The 22,247-nt window shown below is 40.1% G+C and overlaps 1 protein-coding gene and 1 non-coding gene across 2 annotated transcripts in view; both read left to right on the top strand.

Annotated features, from left to right (window-relative positions):
- The window catches only part of CATSPERB (cation channel sperm associated auxiliary subunit beta), a 127,527-nt gene that overhangs the window by 20,493 nt on the left and 84,787 nt on the right, over nt 1-22,247 (top strand). Inside the window, 2 exon segments of the mRNA XM_044932981.2 lie at nt 6,174-6,269; nt 18,612-18,761. Coding sequence (XP_044788916.2) covers nt 6,174-6,269; nt 18,612-18,761 — 246 coding nt within the window.
- TRNAS-GGA lies at nt 2,480-2,551 on the top strand. Its single transcript has one exon. It is a non-coding gene; the product is annotated as a tRNA-Ser (tRNA).

The following is a 22,247-nucleotide window of genomic DNA, read 5'->3' on the forward strand; positions in this document are numbered from 1 at the left end:
ACACTTTACTGTCTGAGCTACCAGGGAACTAATAATAAGCTTATAGTGAGTAATATTATCCCCTCAATGTTTTTCAATCTTTTTCTTTTGTTCCTTTAGTTTTTTTATTGCTCCATTGTAAATTTTACCATCAACTTGTTTAGTTCTGCAAACAATTCTGCAAAAAAAATTTTTTTAATCAGAATTTCATTGAATCTATAGATTTGTTAGGGAGAACTGACATCTTAACACTATTCAATCTTCCAATCCATGGACTTAGTATATCTCTCCATTTATTTACATCTCCACTGATTTATTTCATCAGGGTTTTGTGGTTTTCAGTATAGAAATAGTGCCTATGCTTTTTAAAATTTTGTATCTAAGTATTTCATGGGTTTGGTATTACTTTAAATGGTTATTTTTAATATCTTAGTTTCCAATTGTTATTTGTTGGATTGTTGAAAAAGCAAGAGAGTTCCAGATAAACATTTATTTCTGCTTTATTGACTATGCCAAAGCCTTTGAACTATGTGGATCACAACAAAATGTGGAAAATTCTGAAAGAGATGGGAATACCAGACCACCTGACCTGCCTCTTGAGAAATCTGTATGCAGGTCAGGAAGCAACAGTTAGAACTGGACAAGGAACAACAGACTGGTTCCAAATAGGAAAAGGAGTACGTCAAGGCTGTACATTATCACCCTGCTTATTTAACTTATATGCAGAATACTTCATGAGAAACACTGGGCTGGCTGAAGCACAAGCTGGAATCAAGAATCCTGGGAGAAATATCAATAACCTCAGATATGCAGATGACATCACCCTTATGGCAGAAAGTGAAGAGGAGCTAAAAAGCCTCTTGATGAAAGTGAAAGAGGAGAGTGAAAAAGTTGGCTTAAAGCTCAACATTCAGAAAACTAAGATCATGGCATCCAGTCCCATCACTTCATGGGAAATAGATGGCGAAACAATGGAAACAGTGACTGACTTTATTCTGGGGGGTTCCAAAATCACTGCAGATGGTGACTGCAGCCATGAAATTAAAAGATGCTTGTTCCTTGAAAGAAAAGTTATAACCAACTGAGACAGCATATTAAAAAGCAGAGACATTACTTTGCCAACAAAGATCCATCTAGTCACAGCTATGGTTTTTCCAGTGGTCATGTATGGATGTGAGAGTTGGACTGTGAAGAAAGCTGAGCACCGAAGAATTAATGCTTTTGAACTTTGGTGTTGGAGAAGACCTTGAGAGTCCCTTGGATTGCAAGGAGATCAACCAGTCCATCCCAAAGGAAATCAGTCCTGAATATTCATTGGAAGGACTTATGCTAAAGCTGAAACTCCAATACTTTGGTCACCTGATTTGAAGAACTGACTCATTTGAAAAGACCCTGATACTGGGAAAGATTGAGGGTGGGAGGAGAAGGGGACAACAGAGGATGAAATGGTTGGGTGGCATCACCAACTCAATGGACATGAGTTTGAGTAAACCCTGGGAGTTGGTGATGGACAGGGAAGCCTGTCATGCTGCAGTCCATGGGGTTGCAAAGAGTTGGACAGGACTGAGCAACTGAACTGATTGATAATATATAAATATACAAATGATTTTTGTAATGTGACCTTATATTTTGCAACCTTGCTCAATTTACTTATTAATTCAAGTAGCCTTTTGTATGGGGCTTCCCAGGCAGTGCTAGTGGTAAAGAGCCCACCTGCCAATGCAGGAGACAAAAGACACTGGTTCGATCCCTGAATCGGGAAGATCCTCTGGAGGAGGGCACGGGAACCCACTCCAGTATTCTTGCCTGGAGAATCCCATGGACAGAGGATCCTGATGGTCCACAGTGTTGCAAAAATCAGACACAACTAATGTGACTTAACACACATGCACAGCCTTTTATACTCTTTGGGATTTTCTACATGGATAATCATCCATCTAGAAATAGAGATAAGTTCATTTCTTCCATTCTAATATGTATTCATTTTTTAATTTACATATTTATTTTCTTATGTACTTCTTTATTTTTGCCTTATTGTATTGATGGGAACTCCAGTACAATGCTAAGTAGGAATGATGAGAGAGCATATCACTGCCTTGTTTCCAACTTCGGGAGAGAATATTCAACCTTTCCTCATTAGTTAAGGTGTTGTTATATGTAAGTATTTTGTAGATGCCCTTTATTAGGCTAAGGAAGTTCCCTTCTATTTCTAATTTGCTGAGTTCATGAATTGGTGTTGAATTTTGTTAAATGCTCTTTCTGAATCTATTGAGATGATTATAAGGAGTTTTTTCTTTCATCTCTTGATATGGAGGATTCCATTGATTTATGTTGAATTCTGAACCAGCCTTGCAATACTAAGATAAACAACTCTTAGTTATGATGCATTATCCTTTTTGTGTATTGCTGGACTCATTTGGCTAGCGGGTTCTTAGAATTATCAATCTGGCGTTTTATTTTCTTGTAATGTTTTTATTTCGTTTTGGTATCTGGTAATGCTTCCCTGGTGGCTCAGAGGTTAAAGCGTCTGCCTGGAATGCAGGAGACCCAGGTTCAGTCCCTGGGTTGGGAAGATTCCCTGGAGAAGGAAATGGCAACCCACTCCAGTACTCTTGCCTGGAGAATCCCATGGAGGGAGGAGCCTGGTAGGCTACAGTCCCTGAGGTCGCAGAGTCGGACACAACTGAGCGACTTCACGACACGACGACACGAATGCTTTTTCACATGAATTGCTCAGCTGTTTAGGATGCTGGGGCTGATGAACATTGGTGCTTAAAGTGCTTAAAGTGCTCAGCTTTAAGTTGAAAACCAAGGGTGCGCAGAACTTTGGGAGGAGTCAAGGAAGCCCAGCACAGGTGATACCAGCCTTGAGTTCTTACTGAGCTTTAGGAACTTTAGAATCTTAATCGCCTTGGAAAACCTTACATGAGTCCCACAGGATCCTGTTGGCTCTTGAGCCCCAGATATGGAACCCAGAACACATGGGCTCAGACACCAAATCTCCAATCCTCTGTTCCCGATGACTTCAAGAATGTCTTTGACCAGCCCAAGCTCTTGGTGGGTAGGAAAATGTTCGCCAAGGTGCACGTGGTTTCCCAGCCACGTCACTTCTTTCTTTTCAAAGGAATTTTCACTTGGATTTCTGAGTTGAAATGTTGTCTACTAAGGAGATTCAGGAGGGCTTGTGAAAGGGACTGATAATATTGCATTCCTCTAGACAAAAGAACTTATCTAGATCATTTTTATCATATTGGAATCTGTCTTCTAGGAAGCTTTTACTAGAAACTTGTTTCCATTTCTTGATTTTCTTTTTAATAATAATCTTTTGGTCTGAATCACAGAGTTTAAAAAAAAAAACACATTTTTATCCAGAAACCTGTGCAGAAAGATGGGCTTCTAAGTTTTATGTTAGCCTCTCTGTTGGACAGTGTTTATGAGTAAGGAGTAATTTTATTGTTTCTGGGTCTGACAGCAGTTCTGGGACCAGCAAGGAGCTCTTTGTCCATATTACTCCCTGGTAGGATTTGGCTCTGCTTGCCAGGTGGGGTCATCTCCAGGACTTTAAGGGTGAAATATTACTGATTCCCACAGAAGACATTTGGCAGATGCTGACAGGGATGTTAGAAATTTTACCTTGCCTTGAAACATTCTGTTAAATAAAGGAGTTTTGCTGCTGCTGCTGCTAAGTCACTTCAGTCGTGTCCTACTCTGTGACCCCATAGACAGCAGCCCACCAGGCTCCCCCGTCCCTGGGATTCTCCAGGCAAGAACACTGGAGTGGGTTGCCATTTCCTTCTCCAATGCATGAAAGCGAAAAGTGCAAGTGAAGTCGCTCAGTCGTGTCCGACCCTCAGCGACCCCATGGATTGCAGCCACCAGGCTCCTCCGTCCATGGGATTTTCCAGGCAGGAGTACTGGAGTGGGGTGCAGTTTTGGGGGTCATTAATTGTACAATTGCTAGAATTAAAATGATTTATGTGGTGATATTGGGACTGAGTTCTTGGTTTTGGGGTCTGCTTTTCAAGTGGGTGAGTTCAAGTGGAAAAACAATGAGCTTCATTCTAGGAAATACAGCACAGAAGCTTCTTTGAAAGGGAGTTCTGGTTTAATTGCCAAAATGAAACACAGGAGGGCGCTGCCAGAATCTCACAGGTGTTTGATTTGCTTGTTGTGATTTTTGAAATCCTGACTGGTAAGTATCTGGTCAGAAAGTAAATTTGCAGGCTTTTAAGGGAGATATATAAATAAATATGAGTTGAGCAGAGTTCCCCCCTATATTATGTAAGAATTTTTATATGAAAGTGAAAGTCACTCAGTTGTGTCTGACTCTTGGTGACCCCATAGACTATAGCCTGCCAGGCTCCTCTGTCTACGGAATTCTCCAGGCAAGAATACTGGAGTTGGTTGCTGTTCCCTTCTCCAGGGGACCTTCCCAGCCCAGAGACCAAACCCAGATCTCTCCCATTGCTGGCAGATTCTTTACCATCTGAGCTACTAGGGAAGCCCATTAAATGTTTGGGATTCACCACCAGTGGAGATTTCTGGGTGTGGAGTTTTCTTTGTGTGAAGATTTTAACTACAAATTCAATTTCCTTAATAGATATGGAAGTACTCAAAGTTTCTATTTATTCTGAAGTGAGTTTTAGCAGTTTGTATCTTTTAAGAAACTTCATTTCATCTAAGTTGTTGAATTTATAACATAAAAGTTTTTGTGGTGTTCTTTCATTAACCATAAAGAGTCTGTAGTGATGTGCCATATTTCATCTCTAATATGAGTAATTTGCATCTGTATTTCCTTCTTGATTAGTCTGGTAGAAATTCATCAATTTTATTGATCCTTTCAAAGAAGCATCTTTAGATTTCATTGATTATGGCTATTGTTTTTCTATTCATTTCATTGATTTTACTCTTTATATCATGCTTCTACTTCCTTTACATTTTATTTGCTGCTTTTTTTCCATAATTTCTTAAGTTGGGAACCTTTAGATCAGGGGTTGACAAACTACAGTTTCCAGGCCAAATCCGGTCTGCTGCCTGCTTTGTAAATTAGCTTTATTGGAACACAGCCATGCTCATTTATTTATGTTTTCTATAGCTGCTTGTGTGCTACCATGGCAGAGTTGAAGTGTTGAGACAGAGACCACATGGCCCACGAAGACCTAAATATTTACTCTTTGACACTTTATAAGGCTGTTACTACTGCTTCAGATAACAGATTTGAGATCTTTCTTTTTTAATATAAATATTTTACCACTATATATTTCTCTTCAGCACTGCTTTATCTGCATCTCATAAATTTTTGTATGTTGTGTTTTCATTTTCTTTCAATTCAAATTATTTTTTAATTCCCCATGTCACTTTCTCTTTGACATGTGTTATTTAGAATTCTGTTGTACAATGTCCATATATCTGGGAATGTTCCAAATATCTTTCTGTTACTGATTCTTCTAGATTGACTCTATTATGTTCTGAGAATATATTTTGCATGATCATTTGGTGAATCTTCCCTGTGCACTTGGAAAAAAAAAGTACTATTAAAAAGTTCTTTTTTAATAGAGTGTTCTATTAAAGTCGATTGGATCAGTTGGTTGATAGTGTTATTCAGCTTTTCTATATCCTCACTGATTTTGTCAGTTACTTAAAGAGGAGTGTTGAAGGGACCAGCTATAGTTGTGTGGATTTATTTCTCCTTTCAATTTTATTAGCCTTTTTTTGCCCAACCAGAGATTGAACTCTACTGGTTCCCTCAGCAGCGAAACAGTCCTATCCACTGGACAACCAGGAAACTTCTGATATGCTAAGTATTTTAATTAACCATGGTCTGCTTTCAAAAAGTATTACACAATTTCACTTGAAGTATCACAATTTGCTTCTTACCAAGTTACAACAGCTCTCAAGAAAAATTATGCTCTAAAATATTTTTCTCTGGGTTCATTACTCTGTTGATAAGATCACGTCATAATTCTTCTGTCCTTATTTTATCATCAAAATGTTTATAGTAAAACATATATAAGTTCAATCAAAATGATAGGGAAATAAAAGGTAATTGTTGTTAGTAATGTTCATATGGGTCTTTCCTGGTGGCTCAGATGGTAAAGAATCTGCCTGTCAGGCAGGAGATCCAGGTTCGAATAGTCTTAAATTTCACCAACATGATGTACAAAAAAAACTAATTGCTTGCCTTTTGTTTTCAGATATTGCAGCTGTAGAAGAATGGTTAGTAAGAATCACTTTACAATATGGATTAAATATTTATACCACTGAAGGAACACTACTGGATACTGTTCGAGGTAAATGCCAGGAGGTAAAAGTAAAGCAAAAGTTGTATTATTCTTTCAACAAATTTTGTAAACTATGATATGCTGTACTCTGCTAAGTGCTAGAGATAGTTAAGAAATAATCATGACTCTTCAAGGGCTCACAATCTGATGAGGCAAAGATTTAAATATACATGGGTAATTTTTAATAAAGGTCTGCCAAGTGTGGTTGCCATCCCCTCCTCCAGGGGATCTTCCCAACCCAGGCATCAAACCCACATCTCCCGCATTGCAGGCAGATTCTTTACCATCTAAGCCAACAAAGAACCCCAAGAATACTGGAATGGGTAATTTATCTCCTCTCCAGGGGATCTTCCCAACCCAGGAATCACTGGGGTCTCATGCATTGCAGGCAGATTCTTTACCATCTGAGCTACCAGGGAAGCCAATCCCAAAGAAGGTCAATGCCAAAGAATGTTCAAACTACCACACAATTGTATTCATTTCACATGCTAGCAAAGTAATGCTCAAAATCCTTCAAGCTAGGCTTCAATAGTATGTGAACTGAGAAGTTCCAGATGTACAAGCTGGATTTAGAAAAGGCAGAGGAACCAGAGATCAAATTGCCAACATCTATTGGATCATAGAAAAAGCTAGAGAATTCCAGAAAAACATCTACTTCTGCTTCATTGACTCTGCTAAAGCCTTTGGCTGTGTAGATTGTGACAAAGTGTGGAAAATTCAAGAGATGGGAATACCAGACCACCTTTACCTGCCTCCTGAAAAATCAGTATGCAGGTCAAGAAGCAACAGTTAGAACCAGACATGGAACAGACTGGGTCCAAATTGGGAAAACAGTGTGTCGAGGCTGTATATTGTCACCCAGCTTATTTAACTTACATGCAGAGTGCATCATGAGAAATGCTAAGCTGGATGAATCACAGACTAGAATCAAGATTTCCAGGAGAAATATCGATAACCTCAGATACACAGATGACACCACCCTTAGGGCAGAAAGCAAAGAGGAATTAAAGAGCTTCTTGATGAAGGTGGAAGAGGAGAGTGAAAAAGCTGGCTTAAAACTCAATGTTCATGGAGAAAAGGGAACCCTCTTCCACTGTTGGTGGGAATGCAAACTAGTACAGCCACTATGGAGAACAGTGTGGAGATTCCTTAAAAAACTGGAAATAGACATGCCTTATGATCCAGCAATCCCACTGCTGGGCATACACACTGAGAAAACCAGAAGGGAAAGAGACACGTGTACCCCAATGTTCATCGCAGCACTGTTTATAATAGCCAGGACATGGAAGCAACCTAGATGTCCATCAGCAGATGAATGGATAAGAAAACTGTGGTACATATACACAATGGAGTATTATTCAGCCATTAAAAAGAATACATTTGAATCAGTTCTAATGAGGTGGATGAAACTGGAGCCTATTATACAGAGTGAAGTAAGCCAGAAAGAAAAACACCAATACAGTATACTAATGCATATATATGGAATTTAGAAAGATGGTAACAATAACCCTGTGTACGAGACAGCAAAAGAGACACTGATGTATAGAACAGTCTTATGGACTCTGTGGGAGAGGGAGAGGGTGGGAAGATTTGGGAGAATGGCATTGAAACATGTAAAATATCATGTATGAAAAGAGTTGCCAGTCCAGGTTCGATGCACGATACTGGATGCTTGGGGCTGGTGCACTGGGACGACCCAGAGGGATGGAATGGGGAGGGAGGAGGGAGGAGGGTTCAGGATGGGAAACACATGTATACCTGTGGCGGATTCATTTTGATATTTGGCAAATCTAATACAGTTATGTAAAGTTTAAAAATAAAATAAAATTAAAAAAAAAAAAAAACTCAATGTTCAAAAAATGAAGATCATGGCATCTGGTCCCATCGCTTCATGGCAAATAGATGGGGAAAGAGTGGAAACAGTGGCTGACTTTATTTTGGGGGGCTCCAAAATCACTGCAGATGGTTACTGCAGCCATGAAATTAAAAGACGCTTGCTCCTTGGAAGAAAAGCAATGACAAACCTAGACAGTGTCATTAAAAGGCAGAGACGTTACTTTTCCAACAAAGGTCCATCTAGTCAAAGCTATGGTTTTTCCAGTAGTCACTTATGGATGTGAGATCTGGACAATAAGAAAGGTTGAGCACTGAAGAATTGATGCCTTCAAACTGTGGTGCTAGAGAAGACTCTTGAGAGTCCCTTGGACAGGAAGGAGATCAAATCAGTCAATCCTAAAGGAAATCAACCCTGAGTATTCATTGGAAGGACTGATGCTGAAGCTGAAGCTCCAATACTTTGGCCACCTGATGTGAAGGGCTGACTCATTGGAAAAGACCCTAATGCTGGGGAAGATTGAAGGCAGGAGGAGAAGGGGACAACAGAGGATGAGATGGTTGGATGGCATCACCAACTCAATGGACATGAGTTTGAGCAAGCTCTGGGAGTAGGTGATGGACAGAGAAGCCATCACCTAATCACTACAGAAGTGCACTGCAGTCCATGGGGTCGCAAAAAGTTGGACCCAATTGAGCAACTGAACAACAACAAAAGAGTGGTATAGAAATATGGAATTATATTTTTTCTATAGCCATATTGGAGGTCATCATAAACAATGGCTTTATAAAGTCAGTTTTTGCATCTTTTGTAGAGATATTATAGAAGGTAGTATTTATTGCATCACACTCTATGAGAACCATCAAGCAAAAAGTTTTGTTCAGTGTTAGTAAGAACATTTGTATTTTTTCATTAAAAAATTGCTTGTTTTAAGTTTATGAACGCTGAGGAATATAACTGATTAGGGTTTTCTTTTTCACTTGTCTGATTGATTGCCCAATTTTTTGGATCACCTATAGTGCATTTTAGTAATGTATGGGTGTGAGAGTTGGACTATAAAGAAAGTTGAGCACTGAAGAATTGATGCTTTTAAATTGTGGTATTGGAGAAGACTCTTGAGTCCCTTGGACTGCAAGGAGATCCAACCAGTCAATCCTAAAGGAAATCAGTCCTGAATATTCATTGGAAGGAGTGAAGCTGAAGCTGGAACTCCAATACTTTGGCCATCTGATGCAAAGAACTGACTCATTGGAAAAGACCCTGATGCTAGGAAAGATTGAAGTCAGGAGGAGAAGGGGACATCAGAGGATGAGATGGTTGGATGGCATCACCAAGTCAATGGACATGAGTTTGAGTAGGCTCCAGGAGTTGGTGATGGACATGGAGGCCTGGCGTGCTGCTGTCCATGGGGTCGCAAAGAGTCAGACGTGACTGAGCAAATGAACTGAACTGATAGTGCTATTGCTGTTCAGTCACTAAGTCGTGTCTGACTCTTTGTGACTCTGTTGCATATAGGAAAAAACCTCAGTCCTGGATTTTGTATTTATCCTCATTTTCCTCACCTTCCCTTTTCATGTTTATTCGTTTGCTCCCACTTTGATACAATGCTATGTGGAATGCAGAGTGAGAGTGAAAGTGTTAGTTGCTCAATTGTGTCTGACTCTTTGTGACCCTGTGGACTGTAGCCCACCAGGCTCCTTTGTCCATGGAATTCTCCAGGCAAGAATACTGGAGTGGGTTGCTAGTGGATTGAACCCAGGTCTCCTGCATTGTAGGCAGATTCTTTACGCTCTGAGCCACCAGGGAAGCCCAGAGTAAAAATAAATAATTTCATCTTATGGAAAGAGTCACCTGGGTAGCTTTAAGAAAAGTAATGATGATTCAGGGCCAAAATAAAGCAGGAAAACCCTGAGCCCACCTCCTCCCATAGGCACACCAAAATTACAACTATTTACAGAGTAACTGTCTATGGAGTGAACAGAAGATTAGCAGAAAAGATTTCCCACAAGTAAACATTTAAAGAAGGAACCACAAGATGAGTAGGAGGGGGGATAGAGTCACTGTAGAGCCAAAACCAATACCTCCATGTAGGCAACCCACAAATGGGAGGATAATCACAATTGCAGAGGTCTTCCCTAAGGAGCAAGGGGTCCAAACCCCACATCGGGCTCCCTAGACTGATGTACAGGGAAGACAAGCTCCCAGAACATCTAGCTTTGAAGCCCAGTGCAGCTTGTGTGTGGGAGAGCCAGAGAACTGTAGGAAACAGAGACTCTGCTCTTAAAGAACACACACCAAATCTCACATGCTCCTAGTCCCAGTGCAGAGGCAGTAATTGGAAAAGAACCTCAGTCAGACCTACTTAAGATATCATCAAACTTAATAGATTATCAACTTTAAATAATCATGTATAAGCAAAGTGGTAATAAATACACACTGCTGCTGCTGCAAAGTCACTTCAGTCATGTCTGACTCTGTGCGACCCCATAGACGGCAGCCCACTAGGCTCCTCTGTCCCTGGGATTCTCCAGGCAAGAATACTGGAGTGGGTTACCATTTCCTTCTCCAATGCATGAAAATGAAAAGTGAAAGTGAAGTCGCTCAGTCATGCCCGACTCTTAGCGACCCCATGGACTGCAGCCTACCAGGCTCCTCCGTCCATGGGATTTTCCAGGCAAAAGTACTGGAGTGGGTTGCCATTGCCTTCTCCTAATAAATACATACCTATCAATAATTTTACTCTAAATGGACTAAATACTCCAACCAAAAGACAGTGGCTGAATGGATTAAAAAAAAAAAAAAAAAGAATTAACATTGCTAAAATGACCATACCACCCAAAGCAATTTACAGATTCAATGCAATCACTGTCAAAATACCAATGGCATTCTTCACAGAACTAGAACAAATCATTAAGAAATTTGTAGGGAAACACAGAAGACCCTAAATAGCCAAAACAATCTTGAGAAAGAAGAGCAAAGCTAAAGGTATAATGCTCCTTGATTTTAAATTGTACTACAAAGCTATAGTAACTAAAACTCTGGTACTGGCACAAAAATCAGACACACAGATCAGTGGAATGGAAGAGAGCCCAAAAATGAACCCACACTTACATGATTAATGAATCTATGACAAAGGAGGCAAGAAGTACAGTGCAGGGAAAGAAAACTTCTTCAGTAATTAGTTTTGGGAAAACTGGAAAGCTACAGGCAGAAGAATCAAACTGGACTACTTTCTCACACCATATTCAAAAGTAATTCAAAAATGGACTAAAGACTTAAATGTGAGACCTGAAACTATCAAACTCCTAGAGGAAAATGGAGGCAGTACACTCTTGGGTAACAGCTTACAGCAATATTTATTTTGATCTTTCTCTTCACACAAAGGAAACAAACAACAAATGGGACTTCATCAAACTAAAAGGCTTTTGCAGGGTTAAGGAAATTATCAACAAAACAGAAAGGCCACCTACTGAGTGGGAGAGGATATATGCAAACAATATATTAGATAAGAGGCTAACATCCAAAATATACAAAGAACCCATATAAAAACAACTTTATTTTTTAAATGGGCAGAAGAACTAAATAGACATTTTTCCATTGAAGACATGCAGATGGCTGACAGGCACTTGAAAAGATGCTCTGCATCACTAATCATCAGGGAAATGCAAATCAAAAGCACAGTGAGCGACTACCTCACCTGTCAGAATGACTGTCATCAAAAAGTCAACAAATAACAAGTGTTGGTGAGGATATAGAGAAAAGTACTCTTGTGCACTGTCAGTGGGAATGTAAATTGATGCAGCCACTGTGGAAAATTAAAAGTTCTTAAAGTTTCCAGTTACAGAAAGGAGATTCATCTGTTTGAGGAACTGAGAGGAAGTCAGTGTCGTGGGAGCACAGTAAATGACAGAGTGTTGTGTAATGAGTTTAGACAGATGGGCAGAGGTCACAGTAAAGTGTGGATTTTATTCTAATCATAATGAAAAGCCATTGAAGTGTTTTAAGCAGGAGAATTATACTGATTTATTCTTTTTAAAAATATCACTTTGGCTGCCATGTAGAGAACTGACTCGAGGGCAGATGACAAGAATGGAATGAAGGAAATTGGTGGGCAGTTGTTGCCACTTTCCACCCAGGAGATGGTCTGGAGTACTTGGGATGAGCAGTGGAGACAGTGAGAAGTCACAGTGTTCAGGATACAGTTTGAAAATAGAGTTGATATGACCTCCAGGTGGAATGGGGATGAAGGAAACAGATATTAAGGATGAATCCTAGATTTCTTACTTGAGCAGTCAAGTAGATGACAGTATCATTTACTGAGATGCTGAAGACATGGGGAGAAAACACTGGGAAGTAGCAATAAGTATTAAGGTTAGAGTTACAGCTGGGAATCTTTATTCATTACTAAATTCAAAAGAGAAGTTGAAAAGTATTATCTCTACTTCCTAATCTTTGATTCACAGCCTAGACCACTTCACTAAAATTGCTGTTAATCACAATCACCAGTCACCTTCATATCAGTCACTTTTCTGTCTCCTTTATAGCTTCTCATCAGTGAAGACTTTTAATCACTCCTTCATTCCTAAAACACTTAAAATACAGCACATCAGTAAAGAGGCATTTTCAAGTCAATGGAGTCATGTTCCAGATGCAAGTTCAAATCTCCCTGTCCTCTGAGCTATGTTCATTAATTGTCCATACACACATGCTACAACCTGAAAAGTCAGCCACCTTGCCCCAGATTTCTTTGAATTTCAGGATGAATTAATTTGGTTATAAATTGTGTCACTTTTCCTTCTTGGCTGTACCTGTGCTACACTATGTCAACCTAGATGGAAGCTTAGTTCTTTTTCTTACTTTGCCCAAACTGCAGTATATACTAAGTTTTTGGTTTTATAGCAGACTTTATTGAAAATTTGATGAGGAGATTCATGTTGCAGAAATGTAAACAGCTATGGAGTGACTGTATCTCTGTTCTTAAAAGTCTTTTGACTATTTTTGAAATTCAGACAGCAGTACTCTGTCAAACTGTCCTGGCTTACTTTCTATATTCTCTTTTCTCATTTTTTTCAGAAAAATAAATTCTCCCATTCCTCATGCTTTAAACTTTGACTGTGTCCAGCTCCAACCCTTTGTATATCTAAGAATAGATTGCTGGGTTGAGGGGTTGGAAATATCTTGCCTCTGACTGGTTTTTCCTGTTAGTCTCTCCCTGACTCCTTGGTATCTTCCAGAAATCCCTCTAAGTGTCTTGGCCACTGATGACAATTTTTCCCATTCTCTGTTGCTGTTCCAAATTTGTTCTCATTTATCTATATCTCCTGCTGTCTCTATGGGATTGGGAAAGTGAACAGAAAGGAAATATGGGGCCTCTCAAAGCAGAAGTTATTCTCTAAGTTATAAATGTGCAAACCCTGTGATCCAGCCATTTTTAGGGAGAGATACTGTGGCCAATTGTATTTCCCAAAGATGTTCAAAACAGGTATCTCCCACATCACATGCTCTTCTGATGTATGACCTTGCCAGGCCCCCTTCAAAGAAATTAACCTTCATCCCTCATACTTTGGAAAATAAGAATCAACCTATTTTTAGCTGATGAAAAATGAGGTGATACACCTATTTTTTTAAACAATGGAATAGTTCCTTTACATAATTTCTTTAAAACCCTTAAAAGAAAGAAATAATGAATTATTTAAGAAATGCACGTCAAAACTACAATAAGGTACCTTCTCATTGGTCACAACGGTGTAGAGCGAATCCAAATCACTCAGTCATGTCCAACTCTTTGTGACCACATGGACTGTAGCCTTCCAGGCTCTTCTGTCCGTGGAATTCTCCAGGCAAGAATACTGGAGTGGGTAGCCATTCCCTTCTCCAGGGGATCTTCCTGACCCAGGGATCGAACTCAGGTCTCCCAAATTGTAGGCAGATTCTTCACCATCTGAGCCACCAGGGAAGCCCCATTGGTCAGAATGGCCATCATTAAAAAGGCTACAGGGACTTCCCTGGTGGTTCAGTGGCTAAGACTCCATGCCGCCAATGCAGGGGGCCCAGGTTCAGTCCCTGCTCAGGAAACTAGATTCCTCATGCCACAACAAAAATCAAAGAATAAGACCTAGCACAACCAAATAAATAAATATATTTCTTTAAGTCTTCATATATTAAATGCTGGAGAGGGTGTGGAGAAAGGGAACCTTCTTATACTGTTGGTGGAACCTTCCTACACAGTTGGTGGAGAACAGTATAGAGGTTCCTCAGAAAACTAACAATAGAATTACCAATTATTAGCAATCCCACTCCTGAGCATGAATCCAGACAAAATTATAATTCAAAAAGATATATGCACTCCTATGTTCATAGCAGCACTATTTACAATAGCCAAGGCATGAAAACAACTTAAAAGTCCATCAACAGATAAATGGATAAAAAAGACACAGTACTAATATACAATGGAATATTCAGTTCAGGTCAGTTCAGTCACTCAGTCAAGTCCAACTCTTTGCGACCCCATGAACTACAGCATACCAGGCCTCCCTGTCCATCACCAACTCCCAGAGTTTACCCAAACTCATGTCCATTGAGTCGGTGATGCCATCCAACCATCCCATCCTCTGTTGTCCCCTTCTCCTCCTGCCCTCAAACTTTCTCAACATCAGGGTCTTTTCAAATGAGTCCGCTCTTCGCATCAGGTGGCCAAAGTATTGGAGCTTCAGCTTCAACATCAGTCCTTCCAATGAACACCCAGGACTGATCTCCTTTAGGATGGACTGGTTGGAGCTCCTTGCAGTCCAAGGAACTCTCAAGAGTCTTCTCCAATACCACAGTTCAAAAGCATCAATTCTTCGGTGCTCAGCTTTCTTTATAGTCCAACTCTCACATCCATACATGACTACAGGAAATACCATAGCCTTGACTAGACAGACCTTTGTTGACAAAGTAATGTCTCTGCTTTTTAATATGCTGTCTAGGTTGGTCATAACTTTCCTTCCAAGGAGTAAGTATCTTTTAATCTCATGGCTGCAGTCACCATCTGCAGTGATTTTGGAGCCCCCAAAAATAAAGTCGGCCACTGTTTTCACTGTTTCCCCATCTATTTCCCATGAAGTGATGGGACCAGATGCCATGATCTTAGTTTTCTGAATGTTGAGCTTTAAGCCAACTTTTTCACTCTCCTCTTTCACTTTCATCAAGAGGCTCTTTAGTTCTTCTTCACTTTCTGCTATAAGGGTGATGTCATCTGCATATCTGAGGTTATTGATATTTCACCCAGCAATCTTGATTCCAGCTTGTGCTTCCTCTAGCCCAGCGTTTCTCATAATGTACTCTGCATATAAGTTAAATAAACAGGGTAACAATATACAGCCTTGACGTACTCCTTTTCCTATTTGAAACCCATCTGTTGTTCCATGTCCAGTTCTAGCTGTTGCTTCCTGACCTGCATTCAGGTTTCTCAAGAGGCAGGTCGGGTGGTCTGGTATTCCCATCTCCTTTAGAATTTTCCACATTTTAAAGGCTTTGGCATAGTCAATAAAGCAGAAATAGATGTTTTTCTAAAACTCTCTTGCTTTTTCAATGATCCAGCGGATGTTGGTGATTTGATCTCGGGTTCCTCTGCCTTTTCTAAAACCAGCTTGAACATCTGGAAGTTCACGGTTCATGTATTGCTGAAGCCTGGCTTGGAGAATTTTGAGCATTACTTTACCAGAATGTGATATGAGTGCAATTGTGCAGTAGTTTGAGCATTCTTTGGCATTGCCTTTCTTTGGGATTGGAATGAAAAGCGACCTTTTCCAGTCCTGTGGCCACTGCTGAGTTTTCCAAATTTGCTGGCATATTGAGTGCAGCACTTTCACAGCATCATCTTTTAGGATTTGAAATAGCTCACCTGGAATTCCATCACCTCCACTAGCTTTGTTCGTAGTGATGCTTCCTAAGGCCCATTTGACTTCACATTCCAGGATATCTGGCTCTAGGTGAGTGTGAGTGATCATACCATCATGATTATCTGGGTTGTGAAGGTCTTTTTTGTACAGCTCTTCTGTGTATTCCTGTCACCTCTTCTTAATATCTTTTGCTTCTGTTAGGGCCATACCATTTCTGTCCTTTATTGAGCCCATCTTCGCATGAAATATTCCCTTGGTATCTCTAATTTTCTTGAAGAGATCTCTAGTCTTTCCCATTCTATTCTTTTCCTCTATTTCTTTGCACTGATTGCTGAGGAAGGCTTTCTTATCTCTCCTTGCTATTCTTTGGAACTCTGCATTCAAATGGGAATATCGTTCCTTTTATCCTTTGTTTTTCACTTCTCTTCTTTTCACAGCTATTTGTAAGGCCTCCTCAGATAGCCATTTTGCTTTTTTGCATTTCTTTTTCTTGGGGATGGTCTTGATTCCTGTCTCCTGTGCAATGTCACGAACCTCCATCCATAGTTCATCAGGCACTCTATCAGATCTAGTCCCTTAAATATATTTCTTACTTCCACTGTATAGTCATAAGGGATTTGATTTAGGTCATACCTGAATGGTCTGGTGGTTTTCCCCACTTTCTTCAATTTAAGTGTGAAGTTGGCAATAAGGAGTTCATGATCTGAGCCACAGTCAGCTCCCGGTCTTGTTTTTGCTGACTGTATAGAGCTTCTTCGTCTTTGGCTGCAAAGAATATAATCAATCTGATTTCAGTGTTGATCATCTGGTGATGTCCATGTGTAAAGTCTTCTCTTGTGTTGTTGGAAGAGAGTGCTATGACTAGTGCGTTCTCTTGGCAAAACTCTATTAGGCTTTGCCCTGCTTCATTCTGTACTCCAAGGCCAAATTTGCCTGTTACTCCAGGTGTTTCTTGACTTCCTACTTTTGCATTCCAGTCCCCTATAATGAAAAGGACATCTTTTAGAGGGTGTTAGTTCTTGAAGGTCTTGTAGGTCTTCATAGAACCATTCAACTTCAGCTTCTTCAGCATTACTGGTCGTAGCATAGACTTGGATTACCATGATATTGAATGGTTTGCCTTGGAAATGAACAGAGATCATTCTGTCATTTTTGAGATTGCATCCAAGTACAGCATTTCATACTCTTTTGTTGATTATGATGGCTACTCCGTTTCTTCTATGGGATTCCTGCCCACAGTAGTAGATATAACGGTCATCTGAGTTAAATTCACCCATTCCAGTCCATCTTAGTTCGTTGATTCCTAGAATGTCGATATTCACTCTTGCCATCTCCTGTTTGACCACTTCCAATTTGCCTTGATTAATGGACCTAACATTCCAGGTTCCTATGCAATATTGCTCTTTACAGCATTGGACCTTGCTTCTATCACCAGTCCCATCCACAACTGGATGTTGTTTTTGCTTTGGCTCCATCCCTTCATTCTTTCTGGATTTATTTCTCTACTGATTTCCAGTAGCATATTGGGCACCTACTGACCTGGGGAGTTCATCCTTCAGTGTCCTATCTTTTTGCCTTTTCATACTTTTCATGGGACTCTCAAGGCAAGAATACTGAAGTGGTTTGCCACTCCCTTCTCCAGTGGACCACATTCTGTCAGACCTCTCCACCATGACCCATCTGTCTTGGGTGGCCCCACACGGCATGGCTTAGTTTCATTGAGTTAGACAAGGCTGTGGTCTGTGTGATCAGATTGGCTAGTTGTCTGTGATTGTGGTTTCAGTCTGTGTGCCCTCTGATGCCCTCTGTCAGCGCCTACCATCTTACTTGGGTTTCTCTTACCTTGGATGTGGGTTATCTCTTCATGGCTGCTCCAGCAAAGTGCAGCCACTGCTCCTTACCTTGGACGTGGAGTATCTCCTCTCGGCCGCCACCCCTGACCTTGGATGTGGGGTAGCTCCTCTCAGCCACCACCCCTGACCTTGGACATGGGGTAGTTCCTCTCGGCTGCTCCTATGCTGGCGTAGCCACTGCTCCTGTGCACAATGGAACATTACTCAGCCATAAAAAATGAAATAATGCCCTTTGCAGGATCATGGATGCAGAAACATGCATGTAGAAATTATCATACCAAGTGAAGTAAGTCAGAAAGATAAATACCATATGATATCACTTATATGTGGAATCTAAAGTATGACACAAATGAACCTATCTATGAAACAGAAACAGAATCATGGACATAGAGAATAGACTGGTGGTTGCCAAGGGGTGGGGTAGAAGGAGAGATTGGGAGTTTGGGATTAACAAATGCAAACTTCTGATTCATATAGAAAGGGTATCCATATAGACTGGATAAACAACAAGGTCCTATTGTATAGTACAGAGAACTACACTCAGTACCTTGTGATAAACCATAATGGAAAAGAAAATGTATATGCACACATATATATGTTGGTATGTATGTATAGAAGAATTATTTTGTAGTACAACAGTAATTAACACAACATTATAAATCAGCTATACTTCAATTTATTTTTTTTTTAATTTTTAAAAAAGACAGAAAAAAAGAAAGCAGTAATGTTCTATTTTCCAGAGCGTTACTGTAATTTAAACACCAAAACTTGATTTCCACAGAACCTATCCTTCACTGGAAACTTGGGACTATGATGAAAAAAAGAATGATCCAGCGATTATATCCACATGTGGTAGATCTCAAAACGACAAAGTGTCCCTGTGCCAACGATGTGGCATTACTTGGCTTCGTTATGAACACAACATTTGATGGTAAGTTTGTGACTTTATTCAGAATTGGGAATGGCATTTTGTATTATATGACAGTTATGTTTAATTGGAAGTACAAGTTAAACATGCAGGCATAATGGAGTGAAAATATTTCCTAAAAGTACCTAAGAACTTTGTCATTTTCCCTTGTCTGCTTGCTAGTGCGATAAACTTTTTTCTCTGTGACATTTTGCCATGTTACTACTAACTTTCATGTCTCTCCAAATTTCCTTGATACTCTGGTGATTTATGTTTGGAAATACCCACTGCTTCTGTACAGCAGAGGATAAAAAGGTTTATCAGAAAGTGAAGTCACTCAGTCGTGTCTGATTCTTTGCGACCCCATGGACTATAGCCTACCAGGATCCTCCATCCATGGAATTTTCCAGGCAAGAGTACTGGAGTAGGTTGCCATTTCCTTCTCCAGGATATCTTCCCAACCCACGGATCGAACCCGAGTCTCCCTCATTGCAGGCAGATGCTGAAAGGTTGTTGCTGAACCACAAAAAGATGCCGGGATTCTTGGCCTCCAGAGGAGAAGAATTCAATCCAGGGCCAGAGACGAAGGAGGCTTGATTGCGCAGAGCTTTTGTGTAATAAAGTTTTATTAAAGTATAAAAGAGACAGAGAAAGCTTCTGACATAGGCATCAGAAGAGGGCAGTGTTAGCAGTGTTAGCAGCAGTTAGCAGTTGCTAGTGTTAGCAGTGGAGTTATATACTCTCCAATGAATCAAAAGAATGTCTGGGGGTTGTAAAGACCTCACCAGACCTACTCCCATAATTTACATTTTAAGATAACAGGATTAGCCAGAAGGTTTAATCCAGAGACTGTCCTCAGATAGGATATATTATTGTTATATAATCCTAAGGGAAAAAAAAGTTTGTCCTTTCTTCCTCCTTGAGAATTCTAGACCCCTCTCTCCTTGGGGACCCCTAGACTTCTTATCAACCTGCCTAGGAAATGACTCTCTCAATGCTTTACCATCTGAGCCACCAGGGAAGCCCCACTTGATACTCTGTCCTCCATTATATGTTCTTTCTTCCAAGAGATAATTCATTGCAGTTCTAACCCATCTTCTATTCCTGCCACACGTGAATAGGTAAAGTTGTTCTGAGGTATCACATTATTTTGTTAAGCGTTTTTCTATTATTATTATTATAATTAATAGCATCCTACACATTTCAATTACTAATTGTCTTATTCTAGGTTGTTTTTCTTAGGTCATTGATGACTTCAGTGACCCCAAATCTGATATTTCTAAAGGAAAAAAAAAAAGATAGGAAACAAATTTTATTACCCATAGATTATATGTGTATCTATATAAAAATCCAAAAGAATCAACAGACAATCAGAACAAGTATGGGAATGCTATGGAATTGACAAACATAACAGTACATAAAAACCACTCCACTAAAGACTGATTAAAGATTATAAATTTAAAAACCCTATTCAGAAAGTAATAAAACCTAATAGGGACCTAGAAATAAGCCAAAAAAGACTTGCAAGGCTTGTGTAGAAATTATAAAATTTTAATGAAGGCTATAAAAAGAGACTAAAAAAGATTTTATGTAAAAATGTTAGTTCTCTCAAAATTTATCAATCAATTCAATACAAATCCAAGAAACATTACAGCTGTATTTTTGTGTGTATGGAAATTGATAAGCCAATACCAAAATTCATGTGGGAGACTAAAGCAAAATGACTAACAAACATGATTTTAAAGAATAAAACAGCACAATAGGTTGCCCTACTATGATAAAGTAATAGATTCAAGTAATATATGCTGGTATAGGGATATATAGATAGCCTTGCCCCAAATTTCTTTGCATTCCAATGACTTGCAGTCTTTTAATTATCCTAGCTCCAGGCTGCTTGTGCAGAATTAGTTCAGTGAGAAACTGAACTAATTTTGTTCAGTGTCTCATTTTCCTCTCTCTCAACCAGATGGAAACTCAGCTCCTCTTCTAGCTTTCTTCCATGGATGCAAGGCCAGGGCCCCCTCCTCTTTTCTCTGTCCAAACCTGCCATACTTTTGTGAGACACAGGAGAGGAGCCAGTCTCTGCATCCTGCCACACCCCCAAGAATCATAGGAGAGAAGGCAAGTCTCAGTTCCTCAGGGTCTCACTCACTCAATCACTTCAACATCTCAAGAAAAGAAAGTTTTGGAAACCTTTTTTTAGATGAACCCACTTTTTCCCTCAGCTGGCCACTGGTGTGCTGAAGCAGAAAATAAGTTCCCATAGTATCAGGCTGCCATGGACCATTCCTTTGTGAGGCCTGCCCTCTCCACACCAATGAGGCTTCATCCCAAATGGAGTCAATGGTGAGAACAGGAATCCAGGAGCCTCATATGGTCCATATGTTCCAGTCTGGACTTATTACCCATCTTCCTCCTCTATGACACTCCTAATACATCCATCATGCCTCTCACCCCAATTTTATGTCACTATAGAAACCCAAGCCTCCAGGTCACTTTTGGCTACTTTATACCACATACTATTCTGAATTTCCTTTAATTTCACCCAAACAACATTCAGAAAACTAAGATTGTGGCATCTGGTCCCATCACTTCATGGCAAATAGATGGGGAAACAATGGAAACAGTGACAGACTTTATTCTGGGGGGCTCCAAAATCACTGCAGATGGTGACTGCAGCCATGAAATTAAAAAGACGTTATGATCAACCTAGACAGCATATTAAAAAGCAGAGACATTACTTTGCCAACAAAGGTCTGTCTAGTCAAAGGTATGGTTTTTTCAGTAGTCATGTATGGATGTGAGAGTTGGACTATAAAGACAGCTGAGTGCTGAAGAATTGATGCTTTTGAACTGTGGTATTGGAGAAGACTCTTGAGAGCCCCTTGGACTGTAAGGATATCCAACCAGTCCATCCTAAAGGAAATCAGTCCTGAATATTCATTGGAAGGACTGGTGCTAAAGCTGAAGCTTCAATACTTCAGCTACCTGATGCAAAGAACTGACTCATTAGAAAAGTCCCTGATGCTGGGAAAGATTGAAGGCAGGAGGATAAGGATGGTTGAGAGGATGAGATGGTTGGATGGCATCACCAACTCAATGGACATGAGTTTGAGCAAACTCCAGGAGCTGGCAATGGACAGGGAGACCTGGTGTGCTGCACTTCATGGGGTCGCAAAGAGTTGGAGACAACTGAGCAACTGAACTGAACTGAACTGAAACGTCTGTCCATCTCCATTCTCCCAAATCCATTCATTGGAATATGTGGTCTGTTATCAGTAAATTCCCCCATACTACTAATCTTTTCTCTGAATGGTCCCCTCAATTGCTGTAAAGAGTAATCTGGCCAATCCCAGTTATTATTCTTTTCCCTGCAGCTGTCTCGCGTGGCACATGTTTGGGTCTCAGGGGTCATTGTCCTCATTCCTTAAGGGCTACTTCTTAATAATTAACTCCTGTCCTCTCTTTGAAAATGTTCAATCCCTTTGAATTCAGACTTTGCTCCCTCTA

The sequence above is a fragment of the Bubalus bubalis genome, chromosome 20 (genome assembly GCF_019923935.1).
Source record: "Bubalus bubalis isolate 160015118507 breed Murrah chromosome 20, NDDB_SH_1, whole genome shotgun sequence".
NCBI classification, from domain to species: domain Eukaryota; kingdom Metazoa; phylum Chordata; class Mammalia; order Artiodactyla; family Bovidae; genus Bubalus; species Bubalus bubalis.